The following is a 13,940-nucleotide window of genomic DNA, read 5'->3' on the forward strand; positions in this document are numbered from 1 at the left end:
GGTTTCAATATCGGTACTCCGGGCTCACGTTTTAAAAAATATCGAACTCCGGTGACATTTTTGGTCTGCTATTGCAATCCCTAGAAGTAACTGTATTTTTTTAAAGGAGATCGTGACGTAAAATTGAAAATGTTGAAAATAATTTGAATTATAGCAAATGTGGTGGGATTGTTACTGAATGAACAGGTGTGTGTTCAGTTTGTGTTCAGTTTGTTCGTATTTAAGAAAGAATAACAATTGAAAAATTAAATATTTTATTTTACAAGAGCAAATTTTTTCGGACAAGTGATGTTTATTTTTATTATTATTATTTTTTTTTTACTTTTTTTTAAAAACTTTTCTTTTCCGTTCCTTTTCTCTCTCTATCTCTTTTGCAAAAAAAACCTTCGCATTTGAGAACTGCTAAAGAAAAAAATTTTTTAACGTACCAGTGAGGTTTTTTTTCACTTTCTTCTGTGTGTGTTTATGTTTTTGTTTTTTACTTCCTTTTACAAAAAAGGAAGTATTGTATTCGCGAAAAAATTTTCACTCAAAAATCGCCCTTAATTTCCATTTTGCTCACCCCCAAATGAATGTTGAGTTTTTTTTTCGATTCGACCACATGCGGAAAAGTGCCTAAGAATGTATAGACACGCGAAATATCCATTTTGACCATCACCGAGGTAATTACAACGACTTTTCTTGTGACGTCTGTATGTATGTGCGTATGTGTGTATGTGCGTATGTGCGTATGTGCGTATGTATCTCGCATAACTCAAAAATGGTATGTCCTAGAAAGTTGAAATTTGGTACATAGACTCGTAGTGGGGTCTAGTTGTGCACCTCCCCTTTTGGTTGCTTTCGGATGTTCCTAAGGGGGTCTTTTGCACCTTTTTGGGGGGAAATCATTGTTAATATCAATGCAAACTTAAGTGGTGTTACAATTTGGCGGACACTTGGCGATATATCGCCAGTCTTTTGGTCGCCAAGTTTTGTCGCCAACTTGGCGGAAAATTTGGCGATTTTTTTTTATCTGGTTTTAATTTGGCCATCGTTTTTAATATTTAGAGATTAAACTATTGAATCACATTAAAATTGCCAATAATGGGAAAATGACATTAAAATGGAGTAAAAGGAAGTCATGTGAGGCACACATCAGCTCGTTTTTTAGAATGTTTTTGACTCGAGGCCTTGTGAAAAAAAAATTTGCGAACGGTTAAGATTTTTTTTTTCTTTTTTTACGAAATAAAAATAATAATAAATGAATTAGTAAATACTATGTAAATTAAACTTTACTTGGTGTTTAAAGAAGTAACGAAAAATATTTAAATGATAAGAAAAAATAAGTAATTATTGTAATAATTATACATAAGTAAAAAACATTGAAGAAAATTCATAGAAAACTATGAAAATTATTACAAAATTCTCATAAATAATGAACTATACCATTTTTTTTTTAAAATTATCGTGAGTTTTTTTTTTTTTTTTTTTTGGTTTTTTTACTAAGGAAAATTTTTGTGACGTGGGCGAGCAAAAATTACTGCGGACTGATCAATTATTTTACCTTGCGTTTGCTGGTCCTCCGGACCACCAGTTGAGAATCGCTGGAATAAGCCACTTTTATCCATCAAATAGAATACTATTTTCCTGAACATTATTTAATTGGTTATTTTCGAAAATCTGAACTATCTATGGCCCTAATTAGTTCGAATTTTCAGAGTTATGTACTTTATTATTAAATTAAAAAAATAAAAGTAATGGTATTTTAATTTAATTTTGAAAAGTACAAAGCGAGATGGATTGATAACGGATTCGCACTGCACTTATGTTCTCCTGCCTCCAAATGGAAAAAAAAAACAGTTGCTTAGTTTTTCTTTTCTTTTTTTTTTTTTTTTTTTTCTTGACACAGTACCATATTTCTTCTTTGTAATTCGAAGATAGTGACGTTATTGATGATTTCGGGAAACTCTGCTTAAATACTTTTTTGGTCTTCATTTACTTCAGCGTCGAATCGTTGTTTGTTTTCGAGTTTTCAGAAGCAACGTTGGCCATTCGACAGTAGTCCACGAAATCCATAATTTCACAAAAGCATTTTCTTGGAAATAATCTAAAAAATATTTTTTTGTTAGTTGTTTGTAGTCAATAATAATAACATGCAAAGTCATTTAGATTTTAATTTTGAAAGAACGTAAATAGCAGTATACGTTTTGTGTTAAGGTTGTTCCAATACTGTTGGTTATTTTATTCTGTTTTGTGTATTATTTCCATTATTTTGCTTTCAGTTACTATTTTTCTTACCTATTCATTTATTTTTGCAAAAACTAAATATAATTAAACTCTAATAGGTCGATCGCTCTTTTGAGTTGAAAAGAATAAAAAACATAAAAAGAAAAGACCCCCCCCCCCCAAAAAAAAGAGCTTCAGACTTTGGGGATAGAAAATTTGGGGATAGATTTTCAGATGGATAATTTTTCACCTCGAACAAGGTCGGAGCGGGCCTCTTGTTAAAACATATATTAGAAACAGTTTCGCTCTGCTCTGACCAAATTTTATTTTAAGTGAGAGACTTACTTCGATCCAATAATGAAGCAATACACTCGGCGTGGCAACGCAGCAATAAATTCTTCTGTTCTGATGGCATGCAAAATTTCCTCTGCGGCTTTTTGGATGCTGAGAATGGGCGTTAAAATAGGATATCTGAAATGCAGGAAAATCTGCCGGTTAAATTTTATCTTTAACTATGTTATTTAAATTAGATATGTTAAGTAAAGCCTGTTAAGTATGTTAATAAAAACTTAAGATTGAAGTAACCTCGCTGTCTCCATTTTAGAAGAACTTTATGTAAGGCTGTACTACAAATATACATTAAACCATAATTCGTTGTTAACCAAAGTTTTATACAAATAATTTTCGCAATTTTTCGCTCTTGCCCAGTTAACTGAAAGGAGATAGCAGGAGAAGCGACTGCTAAAGTCTGACCACGCCCCGTTTCAGAATTGTTCACTTTCGTGAAGGAACGATATGGAGAGAAAAGTTGAAACGGAGTTTGCAAGTGCGTCATTGGTTCTATAGATTGAGTACGTCACCTAGGAATTTAAGAAAATACTCACAGAGGTAAAAAATTTTAATTTTGTGCGGTCAAGGCAGTTGTCTCATTGGACAGGTCATGCCTTACGTAAGTGGGTGGGTTTGGGTTTTACTTCTTTCATCAGCCATAGGTCAGCAAGAATAACGTCCCCGATAATTAATTCCAAATAAAAAATTGGCTCGAGTAGGGCTGCAATGATCTTCCTTCTCTATTCTTTAAGGAATGGACCCGTTTTCTCAAATGATTGACAATGTTTATTTGTTTGCGGTCGGACTATACCAATATCTGACCCTTAACAACCCTTATTTTACAAATTCTATAGCAAATCGTTGATGTGTTACCATTTATCAATCTTCGGTAACACTTAATGTTGCAACCTTACCTAAATTCAAAATGGTTGGGTTCAACTTATTTTTCGTCTTCATTGTTCCCAATTAATTAAATAAGTCCTTTTATGAGAAAACAAGCAATGGGTAAACATTCAACCCATTTCTACAAGAAGAAAATTTAACCCAGATACTTTAAAGCTTTGAACAATAGATGGAGGAGGGGGGAGAACAAGAAATTAAAGTAATTATTTGCAATAAACATGCATTTACTCTCATTTCTGAAATTAACTTTTGATTCTTTTTGATTTATTTTTAACAGAATTCACAAAACACATTGTAACTTACAAAAATGTTTTAAATTATAATTTCTCTTAATTCAAGTTTCGGCCTTTAAATAAGAGAACATCAGGATGCACAAAATTCAGCTGATCCAGTCGCTGAGTTTTTGAAAGAGTTAGATAATAATTGATGATTATATTTGCAAGTAAGCAGTTCTTCCGCATCTTTTACAGGGTTCGTACTCAATTTCAGAAATAAAATGAAGGAGTGAAATGAGATTTTGAAGGAGTACCAATGGGCTGTCCTTAAATGACGTCACACTTTTTTTTCAACATGTTTGACCCCCTTCACATTTGTCACAAAGTGTCACACTCTATCTTACTCCTCCTCTTGCCACATGTCATATTTTTATAAACATATTGTTACAATAACTGTGTGATGTCACTTTTTGTCACCCTCTCTCTTCCCCTTGTCACAATTTCATGAACCTGTCTCTCCCTCAAGGCATGACATCACTAATATCATAACTGTGATTTACTAAACAATTGTCTTTTTAACACAATCACTTAATACAGTACAGGTATTTTTAATATTTAAATAATGATTTGACAAACTGACTTTTGCCGCTGAGAGTGGGGCGGAGGGAAAAGGGATCAAGGAATCATTTAACTTGAAAAAATAGCCAAGCACCATTTGAGCATGATTTACTTCATTTATGAAATGTCTTAGTCATCTACTAATATTTTCACCTTCAACTTTTATAATTTATATGATCAATTTGTAAATCACATTTTTGTGAGGAAAAACATATACAAAATTACTACATGAAAATCGCCCTTGTGACGAAGATAAGTTGTTGATTGAAATATTTTAAGTTACTGTCACAGAGGAAGACTGTATAGCTATATAGTCTTGAACTAAGAAAGAAGGAGTATTAGAGGAGTTTTGAATGAGCTTACGAACCCTGTTTTAACAAAAAATGATTTTTCTCTTTTCAGATATTAAAACTTCATGGCAGAAGAAAATCAGACGATAACATACAATAAGTTCTCGTGAATCTCCAATAAGAAAACCAGCTACTTCATCGCCTTTGCCTGATGGTCTTACTAGCGAAAACAAAAAAAATAAGTAGTTCCAGGTAAATTCTTCCACAATTTTTGTTCCTTTATGAATAGCAATGAGGGGTGTTTCCTTTAGTCAAAAGAACTCTACTTTTGGTCGCTGAAATTGATAGAGTAAGTGAAAAAATATAACATGAGGCAGTGAGAAGCAAAGAGATGCAAGTGGCAAAATTAAAAACTTGGAGATAACCAGTACACATAGTAGGTGAACCTCTCCTCTGTCTTGGGGCAAGAGATGGTACTAGTAACCCTGGTAGTTGCTGTTACACAGCATGATTTAGAAAAAAAATTTAATGAAAGCCTACCTAAAAGCTAATCTTCAAATGCGTTTTATTCAAAACTTGAAAACGTCCACTTGCATCCGTTTGCTTCTCACTGCCTCACATGTAGTCAAAAAATATTTTTTTTTTCTCAACATTTAATTTTTAATTCATTTTTTAAATGCTAGATTTCTAAAACAAAATGTTTCATCCTGTGACGTCACAAATGAAGACAGCCATCTTGAATCGGAGCGCGTGGTTGTCTTTTCTGGAAAGTTATCGCCTTTTGGTGACTTTTCACTGCGAGCAATTATTAGCCGAAATTTCAGAAAAAAATATTTTTGAAAGAAGAGAAACAACCCAATTTCAACGAGACCGTGTTAACAACAAACCATTTATAATCATGGTATCTAAACGTATAAAATAGCTCCGTTTCGCTACCTTTAAATTGTTAAATTACTGGAAAAGAAAATTAAATATTTGCTCTAATATAGCATGTGTCAATGGATCAAAATTTTGGGAAATTTAGATTTATCTCGTATTCTTGTATGGTATGTGGTGTAAAGATATTTAAAGATAAAAGCCTACCCTTTTTTTTAAATCAAGAAGTTAAAGACCTAATTATTTGAAAATGACATATTTTCAGTCAACTAGAGGAGATGTAACGTGCATTATCAACAGCACCATCGGCCTACGTGAATTCAGAAAGAATATTTTCAACTGCAGGCCATTTTTAGTGACAATTTATTAAATAGATGCATTATGTTTCTTGCTATTTGTGATTTTTTATTATGATATTTGCTCCTTCATTTTATATTAGTTCCCAATTAGTAAATAATGAACTTTTTGCACAAATAGTAAAATATCAAAATGAAACATTATGTTTTTGATTTTTTTTTTGGGGGGGGGGGGGATTTCTAATACCGTTATTCCGGTATTACGTTAAAAAAAATACCGAATACCGGCATGACAATTTTGGTCTGGTATTGCTTATCCCTAGTTATGATTTTAAAAAAAAGAAAGAAAAGAAAAGAAAAAAGAAGAAGAAAAAAAAGAAAACAATAAACAATAGTACTGCCGTGGGCAGGTAAAGGGCTGTTACAATTTTGTCTTTTCTTTTCTTTGCAAGTTTTTCACCTATTGTATGATAACATTATTGTACAAGCTTGCTTGATTGGTTTCCGCCGAAAAAAAAGCTCTAAAAACGTCTAATTCCGACATTTCCCTATTGCTAGTATTGAATCCAAAACTGCGTTTCTTCGAATATCTCGAAAACTCATTTCTGCAGATACTGCCGTTTGCCTGCCCACTGCAGCATAGTAACAATTGCTCAAATAGAAATGAAGAACGTACGGACGTACTTAGCAATTGGATTCTGATTCATTCCCGTATCCACAGTGAGGGGACAAACAGTGGTGAATCGAATATCATGCCCTTCAGTCCTCATTTCTTCAGACAAGGCTTCCATCAATCCCACTACTGCAAACTTCGAGGCTCTGAAAGATCAATTGAGGCGGTGAAAAGAACAGTGATGTAACTCACTTTTTTTTAAAAAATTCACATTTAAGTTTATATCCAATTTATCGACACAACTGTGTTATATGTGATCATGGAATATAGAGCAATTTTAACTTAAAAGATTGCTATCACGTCATCATAGCTTTTTTACGGTACTTTTGATACAAGTTAGATTTTTAAAATGGCATAAAATTAACTTGCCCCAGTTTTCCTTTCAAAAATTTCGTTTTCTTATGGAATTGATTTGTTATAGTCTTCACTGTTTTTATATACAGAGTGTTCCAAAAATGACTGGTACATTTGAAAAATCAATAAAAACTATACGGGCAAAGATAGAAATATATCGTTTGTTGTATTAAGCTAGAAACAACAGTAAATTTTCAGACATACAAACCTTCAAAATTACTTACAATGTTCCTCAACAGATGACGCTGCAGGTATATTAAAAGGTCTAAAAGAAAACGCAGTCTGTAAGATTCTGTGACAGAAACACACTGTTTATCTGCAGTATGCTCGGAAAAACAGTAAACTTTCCGACATTTCAATTAAATTGGAAAGTGTGCCTGTCTGAAAATTTGCTGTTTTTCCAAGCATGTCGCAAATGAAGAGTGTATTTCTGTCGCTGCACGTTTAGTTTTTTGAGTAATCACGATTGCTTATTGTTCTCACTTGACTGTTTTGAAGTCTTTTGATTTTATTTTCCCACCGTCACCCTCTGCAGCATCACCGTCGACCGGGTCCTCACGATGCTGCTCCTATAGCGAAAGCCGTCTCCAGGTTGCATCCATGTCCTACACACACGCGCATACATACACAACTACACACTCACGCACGCACACACACACACAAACACACACGCCTACATACACACACTCGTGATTGCGAAAAACATAATTTGAATTCAAGATGTCAAAATTCAAATTAATTTATATATATATATATATATATATATATATATATATATATATATATATATATATATATATATATATATATATATATATATATATATATATTAATATTTCTAATATACCGGTTATTTTGGCAATCTTACAGACTGCGTTTTTCTTTATATATTTTAAAATACCTGCAGTGCCATCTGTTGGCTGAAGAACATTGTAACTAATTTTGAAAGTTTGTCTGTCTGAAAATTTACTATTGTCCCAAACATAATGCAACAAACGATTTCTGTCTCTGCCTGTTTAGTTTTTATTGATTTTTCAAGTGAATCAGTCATTTTTGGAACACCTTGTACTTTTCCTCAAAAATGATGTATGGGATAGAACCCAAATAAAAAGAAAAACACTCAAAAATAGTTCTTTTTTACAAAAATTTAAAAAGTTCACAAAAATAATGATTTTTTTTCACAAAATGCAGACCTAAAAATAAAAACTTGGATCGAATCCTGCTCGGCTAGTATAATCGTATGGAGAGCAAACGCTTGGCAATGTCTCGATGAGTTGAATCAACTGAAAAGTTGATTTAACTCATAGGGATTAGAATGGTAGGCACAATGTAGGGGTTGTATATTCATTACAAGAAACTATTTACAGGTTACGTTACTAAGACAATTTTAGATGAAAAATAATGGAATAAACGCAAAATTTAGCCAGATTACAACAAATTAATCACAAAAATAATTACTATTTACAGAATTTGTTACAATATATTTCTTTCAGTAAGCAATGTTGAATGCATCATTGAATATTTTAATATGGTTATGTATAGATTTTTTCCTAAAATTTGCAATTTTGCCGCTTGACTGGTTTTTGAAATAAACGATTCAATTGTGTTTTGTTCTTCTTTTTTTGAGCAATCACGATTGCTTATTGTCCTCACTTGACCGTTCTTCGCGTTTGGTTTCTTTTTCAACTGGGACCGGGCACACCAGCACCACCGCCCAACGGCCTCCGCAGGCGCGACTCCTCCTTTCCTGAGCTATCCGCTTCTCCTGATCGGAGGCGTCCATGTCCTACACATACACTCACACACGTCTACGTGCATACACACAGGTCTACGCGCACACACACACACACACACACAACTATGCACACGTAACCGCCCAGGAGGAGGGGGCTGGTTTGGAGGGACAGTAGCCGTTTCTAGAAACAATGACTCCAATGAGTAGGGTCCTGTCGCAGTTCGTGATTGCGAAAAACATAATTTGAATTCAAAGTGTCAGAATTCAAATTAATTTTCTTTTTATTCTTTGTTTTTGTTTTTCGGTCTTTCAGTGCAACTTCTTTTATCTCTATCAAAATACTTACAGATGCCGCCATTTAGCGGGAAACTAATTCATCTGTTGGACAAAACGTAAATTTAACGTCAATGTATGTAATTTTTACCAGTGGTGGGAAAAAAACGGGATGCGCTCCTCAATATAGGAAGAAAACACGTGCACATGGAATGAGCTGATTTTGCTGCATTTGAGTTGCCCGTGGAAACCGCGGGATAAGCAGCCGAGATGGTGTATTTTATTTTGAAAACAAACATTTCAGCACTGCAAGACCTCCAAAAAATAAAAACTTATGAATTTTTCATTTATGGAGGTATTGAAAAAAAAAAAAAGCGCGTTAGGGGCCATTCATTAATTACGTAAGGATGATTTTGGCATTTTTGACCCCCCTCCCCCCACGTAAGGGTAAGTAATATTTCTACCCCCCCCCCCTCATATCTTACGTAATATTCCATTTCATTTTTCAAAATAATAAAATAACGAATCTTACATTACTGGAATCGTTATGAAATTCACTATTATAAATTATTTTTTAAAAACCTTTTTGTGCAAAGAAATATTTACTAAAAGGAACCTAGGCTGCATGCTTTTTCGACAAATATTTTTTTGTATATGATGCGATACTAATTAAAAATAAAACATGCTATACACAGTGCGACTATTTTATTATATTTTACACTATTTATTTTTTCAAAAACAAGTAATAAACAACTCATCCTAATACGTTTTTTTACCTTCCAGGAGCAAATAAAATATAGTCCCTGCCAAACCACTTGACCGTGCGATTTCTAATATAAAATATCGACTTGGAAAATATTATGTAAGAATGGGTCTGATCCCACCCCCTCCAAGTAAGGGTATGTAGAGATTTTTCCACCCCCCCCTCCCCCTCGGGACCCTTACATAATTAATGAATGGTCCCTCATGTAGACGAATATCCAGTAAAATGTAAATAGTATTCCACAACAATTGGCTGTGAAATATACCGTATGTAATCTCAAAATATTGATATTATTTTCACTATAAAAATTTAAATGAGGCAGTGAAAAGCAAAGGGATGCAAATGGACTATTTAACGTTTCGAGTATATCGCGTTTAAATTTCAGATCCTAGGTAGGCTTTCATTTAAAAAAAAAGTTCTAAATCATGCTATGCAGCAACGCCTACTAGGGCTACTAGTACTATTTCTTGCCCCAAAGCAGAGGAGAGGTTCCAGTATCATTTGTACAGGTTTTCTCCAAATTTTTAATTTCGTCACTTACATCCCTTTGCTTCTCACTGACTCAAATGAGAGTTAAAAATAATAATTAAAATTAGTAAATCGTGTAATCCAAACATGTCAAACTACTGTAAAATATTGAACAATGTCACTGCAAAAGAATCTGTTAATGCTTTCACTTTGTTCCAATTGTTGATTTTTTAACTTTTAGCAAAACCTTTGTATCTCGAATTTTCCTTCTGTCCCGTGAAATTCGAGATAGACTGGTTCGACTGTAACATAAAACTTCGTTACCTGTATTTTTACAATGAAAAAAGTATAAATATTTTGTGTAATTTAGTGTTACGCACGGGACATTTCACAGCCAGATTCTGTAAAATGACGCTAAGTTTCAATGTCTTTTATTTCTTTTGATTTTTTAATCGGAACTGTGTCTACTTCAGATAATAATTAGGAAAAGAAATAGTATCAATCTGTATCTCACGAGTAATCACTTTGATTGACGTGTCCCATCAGTCCTGCTGCAGACGATATAGCAACCACATGCCCTCTGTTCTTCTTTATCATGTTTGGAAGAAAAGCTCTTATGGTCTGAAACATTGAGAAAAGACAAAATTAAGAGAACGTTTCAAAATACTTATTCCATCTGCATCTTTACAAAAAGAAATAATTATTAAATAAAATCAAAAAACCTGACTGTGTAAAAACCAAAAAAACTAAAGAGAAGAAATATATAATCCCAGTAGTATAGAATGTTATTACTGAATAACTACACCATTGAAACAGTTTTGCAATCGATACACACATAAGAAAAATCATAAATTCAAAAGCAGAATAAAAGGATCAATAGTCAGGACCCATTCCTTTTTGACCAATCAAGGAACCCTGTAAAATTTATGATTTGTCTTATGTATGTATCGATTATAAAACTATTTCAATGGTGTAGTTATTCAGTAGTACTTAATAACACTTTAAACTACTGGGCTTATATATTTTCTTTTAATTTTTTTTTTTTTTTTGGTTTTTACGTAGTTGGGTTTTTTGTTTTTTAAAAATAATTATTTTTATTTTACCCTTTTTAGTTAATTTTCATTGATTTAGTTATTATGATGATAAGACGAAGAATTTCTCAATCTTGTTCATTAATTGAGAGAGTTTATATCGTGAGGATTATTAAGTAACTTGCGGTGGTCTAAACTACTCATTATAGTAACTCTAGGGACCTAACTCGGCTTAAAGCTACATATGCTTGACCTTTAGCAAAAATGCGCGAACTCAAGTCAACCAAAAATAAACAGCCTGTATAACTCATGATGACGCGAGGTCAGAAACGTCGTCAGTCAAATCTTTGTCGCAGAACTAAAAAAGCCTGTCAAGAAAGTACACGTCGCGAAACTCAGTCCCCTGAATCACGACAAACACAAATGCAACATGTTAGTGATGAAATCGAATTAGTACACTTAGTAAACAAAAAATTCAAGCATTGAGAACGTTACCTGCATTTACCGCACGCTGTGTCACACGCAGGCACTCCCAAGGAGAAGACAAATCGATTGACGTCAGAATCATCAAAATTGGCCAAGGCGTTTAGCCTCCACAACGCCACATAGGAACAAACATATATAGACTCATAAACACATCACCTTTGCGTCGCGCACGCACAGTCGGTTAAAAGGATATCAGTGGCAGTTAGTCGCGGAAAGACACATTTAACTTCAAAATTTGTTTTAAGTATTCCCCCCTCCCCTCCCACATACTTCGCCCTTAAAATTATGCTCAGATAAAAGAAGAAATAACAACGTTAAATTCCATAAATTGCAGAATTTGAAATTTAACGTTGTTAATTCTTTTTTACTTTTCAAGCACAGATGTATTGATTCAACTTCAGGCTCATATATTTCCAGCAACTGCTTCCATAGAGTCCGTACAGATTTCAACTTATCTAAAACTCTTTAACTCATTAGTATACTTATCACTGTGAATTAAAACTGCAAAGAAAACCAATATGCAAGTCATTTTTCTCGAGGAAAGTAATTATAAGCAATTTCTCGTATAAAATCACTAAAAAAAATCTAATACACTGGTTCTACAAATCTTAAGTACGTTTTCACTGTAATACATACCCAGATATGTGCTATAATATTTATTTCGAATGTTTTTCTTATTTTGGCACTGTCAAGCTGCAAGAAAGGCACATTTTGCATCAGACCAGCGTTGTTCAACAATATATAGACATCTCCAACATTCTGAAGGACCAACTTCGCTTTTTCATTAACGTCTTCTTCTGATGTAACATCACATCTGTACCACTTCGCCCATCCTCCCTTTGATGTTATTTCTGTTGCAACGTTTTGCACTTTTTCCTGTGAAAAAACATATTGTTACGAGTTCAGTACAACTTCAAACTTTCTTTAAATGACGACACAGTTCTTGAGAAGAACACGGGGGATTTATTTACAACTATGTACAAGAAATATCGTTAACAGCTGCTAAATTAACCATAGCAATTAAGCAAATATCCCGCAATTAATCGAATATCGTTAAGCACTGTACATTACTCAGTACACCCCGCATTTAAATCCAAAATACGTGAAAAGATCAAATTCGAAAATCACAGAGCAAGCGCTAATACATTAACAGACAGCAGTGAAAACATGACTAAACAGTTAGAAAGCAAACTGACTGACTCTCATTCACAAGACTCCCGGCGTTTTATACCAACAAAGAAATATCCAGAAAATAATACAATGTTCTAGCAATTTCTCATATTTTCTTTTTATTCCATTCACAAATCTTAACCTTCAGAAATGGAGGGACCGTATACTTCAGTCGAATGTTAGGGGGTTGTATGTACATTACAAGAAACTATTTACAGGTTACGTGACTAAGATAATTTTAGATGAAAAATAATAGAATGAACGTCAAATTTAGCCAGATCACAAAAATTAATCATAAAAATAATTACTATTTACAAAATTTGTAACAATATTTTTAAAAAATACCGTAATAACCGGTGTTATCACACAGCATTATTGAACATAGTGTAAATATTGTTCATCAGATCGTCGGGTTAGTAGGATAACCGTACCAGTATCAGACAAGTTTAAGACATCGCTCTCAGGTTTCAATCAGGTACTCTATTTTCTGAGCCTTTTAATGCATTTAGAATTTTTAAACTATTTCTCTCTCATGCAACTACACTTCACCTAACGTTTGGCTGCTTCTGGATCATCTGAATTAGTTAATTCCCTTTTTATTTGCCCAATTTCGAAAAATGGTCCAACCCCCAATAACAGACACCGAAAAGACTGATCATACTCAGTAACAGATAGGATGAGGAAAGGATGAGTATGGACAGAATCCCCTTTTCCTCCTCAAAAAGTGCAAACGTTCCTTATTTTTAGAACGAAAGCGTTGTTTAATTCAAATGAACATGAAACACCAGCTACCTGATGGTGTCTGTTAATAATCCTTCCATCACTGCCTTGTAAATACCATAAAATTCACTGTATGATATAAATACACCTTCCTTGTATGGCTCATAAAATTCACTCTAAACACTAGATGGTTGCACCGTATTCATGGGCCGCAGCAACATCAGTTTTACCCGCCTAAAACTCTTATTGTTTCACTCCAAACTGTCTGTTACTGTAACCTTGTCTGTATGTTGCCGTTACCCCAGGGTTTCCGCTACGGTCGCATTTCTCGCAAAATGCGAAAATACTATTCAAATTACGACAAATGGAACAAAGCATTTTCGCTTTTTTGCTCCAATATAACAAGAAAAAGAAGGGGGGAAAAGTGTACAGTCAGAGAGAGAAAGCGATATGGAACTTAATCATATTTATAACTCATATCTAACATGCATAAACTGTTATTAAGTTGAACAATATTTCGTCTTAATGGGCATT

The 13,940-nt window shown here is 33.6% G+C and overlaps 1 protein-coding gene across 1 annotated transcript; it reads right to left on the bottom strand.

Annotated features, from left to right (window-relative positions):
• Window positions 1-1,727: 1,727 nt before the first annotated feature.
• On the bottom strand, window positions 1,728-12,392 carry LOC129233807 (short-chain dehydrogenase/reductase family 16C member 6-like; the record flags this gene model as incomplete). Its single annotated transcript, XM_054867782.1, has 5 exons — window positions 1,728-2,086; window positions 2,551-2,676; window positions 6,418-6,552; window positions 10,514-10,620; window positions 12,153-12,392. Coding segments are annotated over 5 exons (720 nt in total), but the record flags the coding sequence as incomplete, so codon positions are not given.
• Between the last annotated feature and the right edge of the window lie 1,548 nt (window positions 12,393-13,940).

Source organism: Uloborus diversus, unplaced genomic scaffold (assembly GCF_026930045.1).
Source record: "Uloborus diversus isolate 005 unplaced genomic scaffold, Udiv.v.3.1 scaffold_743, whole genome shotgun sequence".
Classification (NCBI taxonomy): Eukaryota; Metazoa; Arthropoda; class Arachnida; order Araneae; family Uloboridae; genus Uloborus; species Uloborus diversus.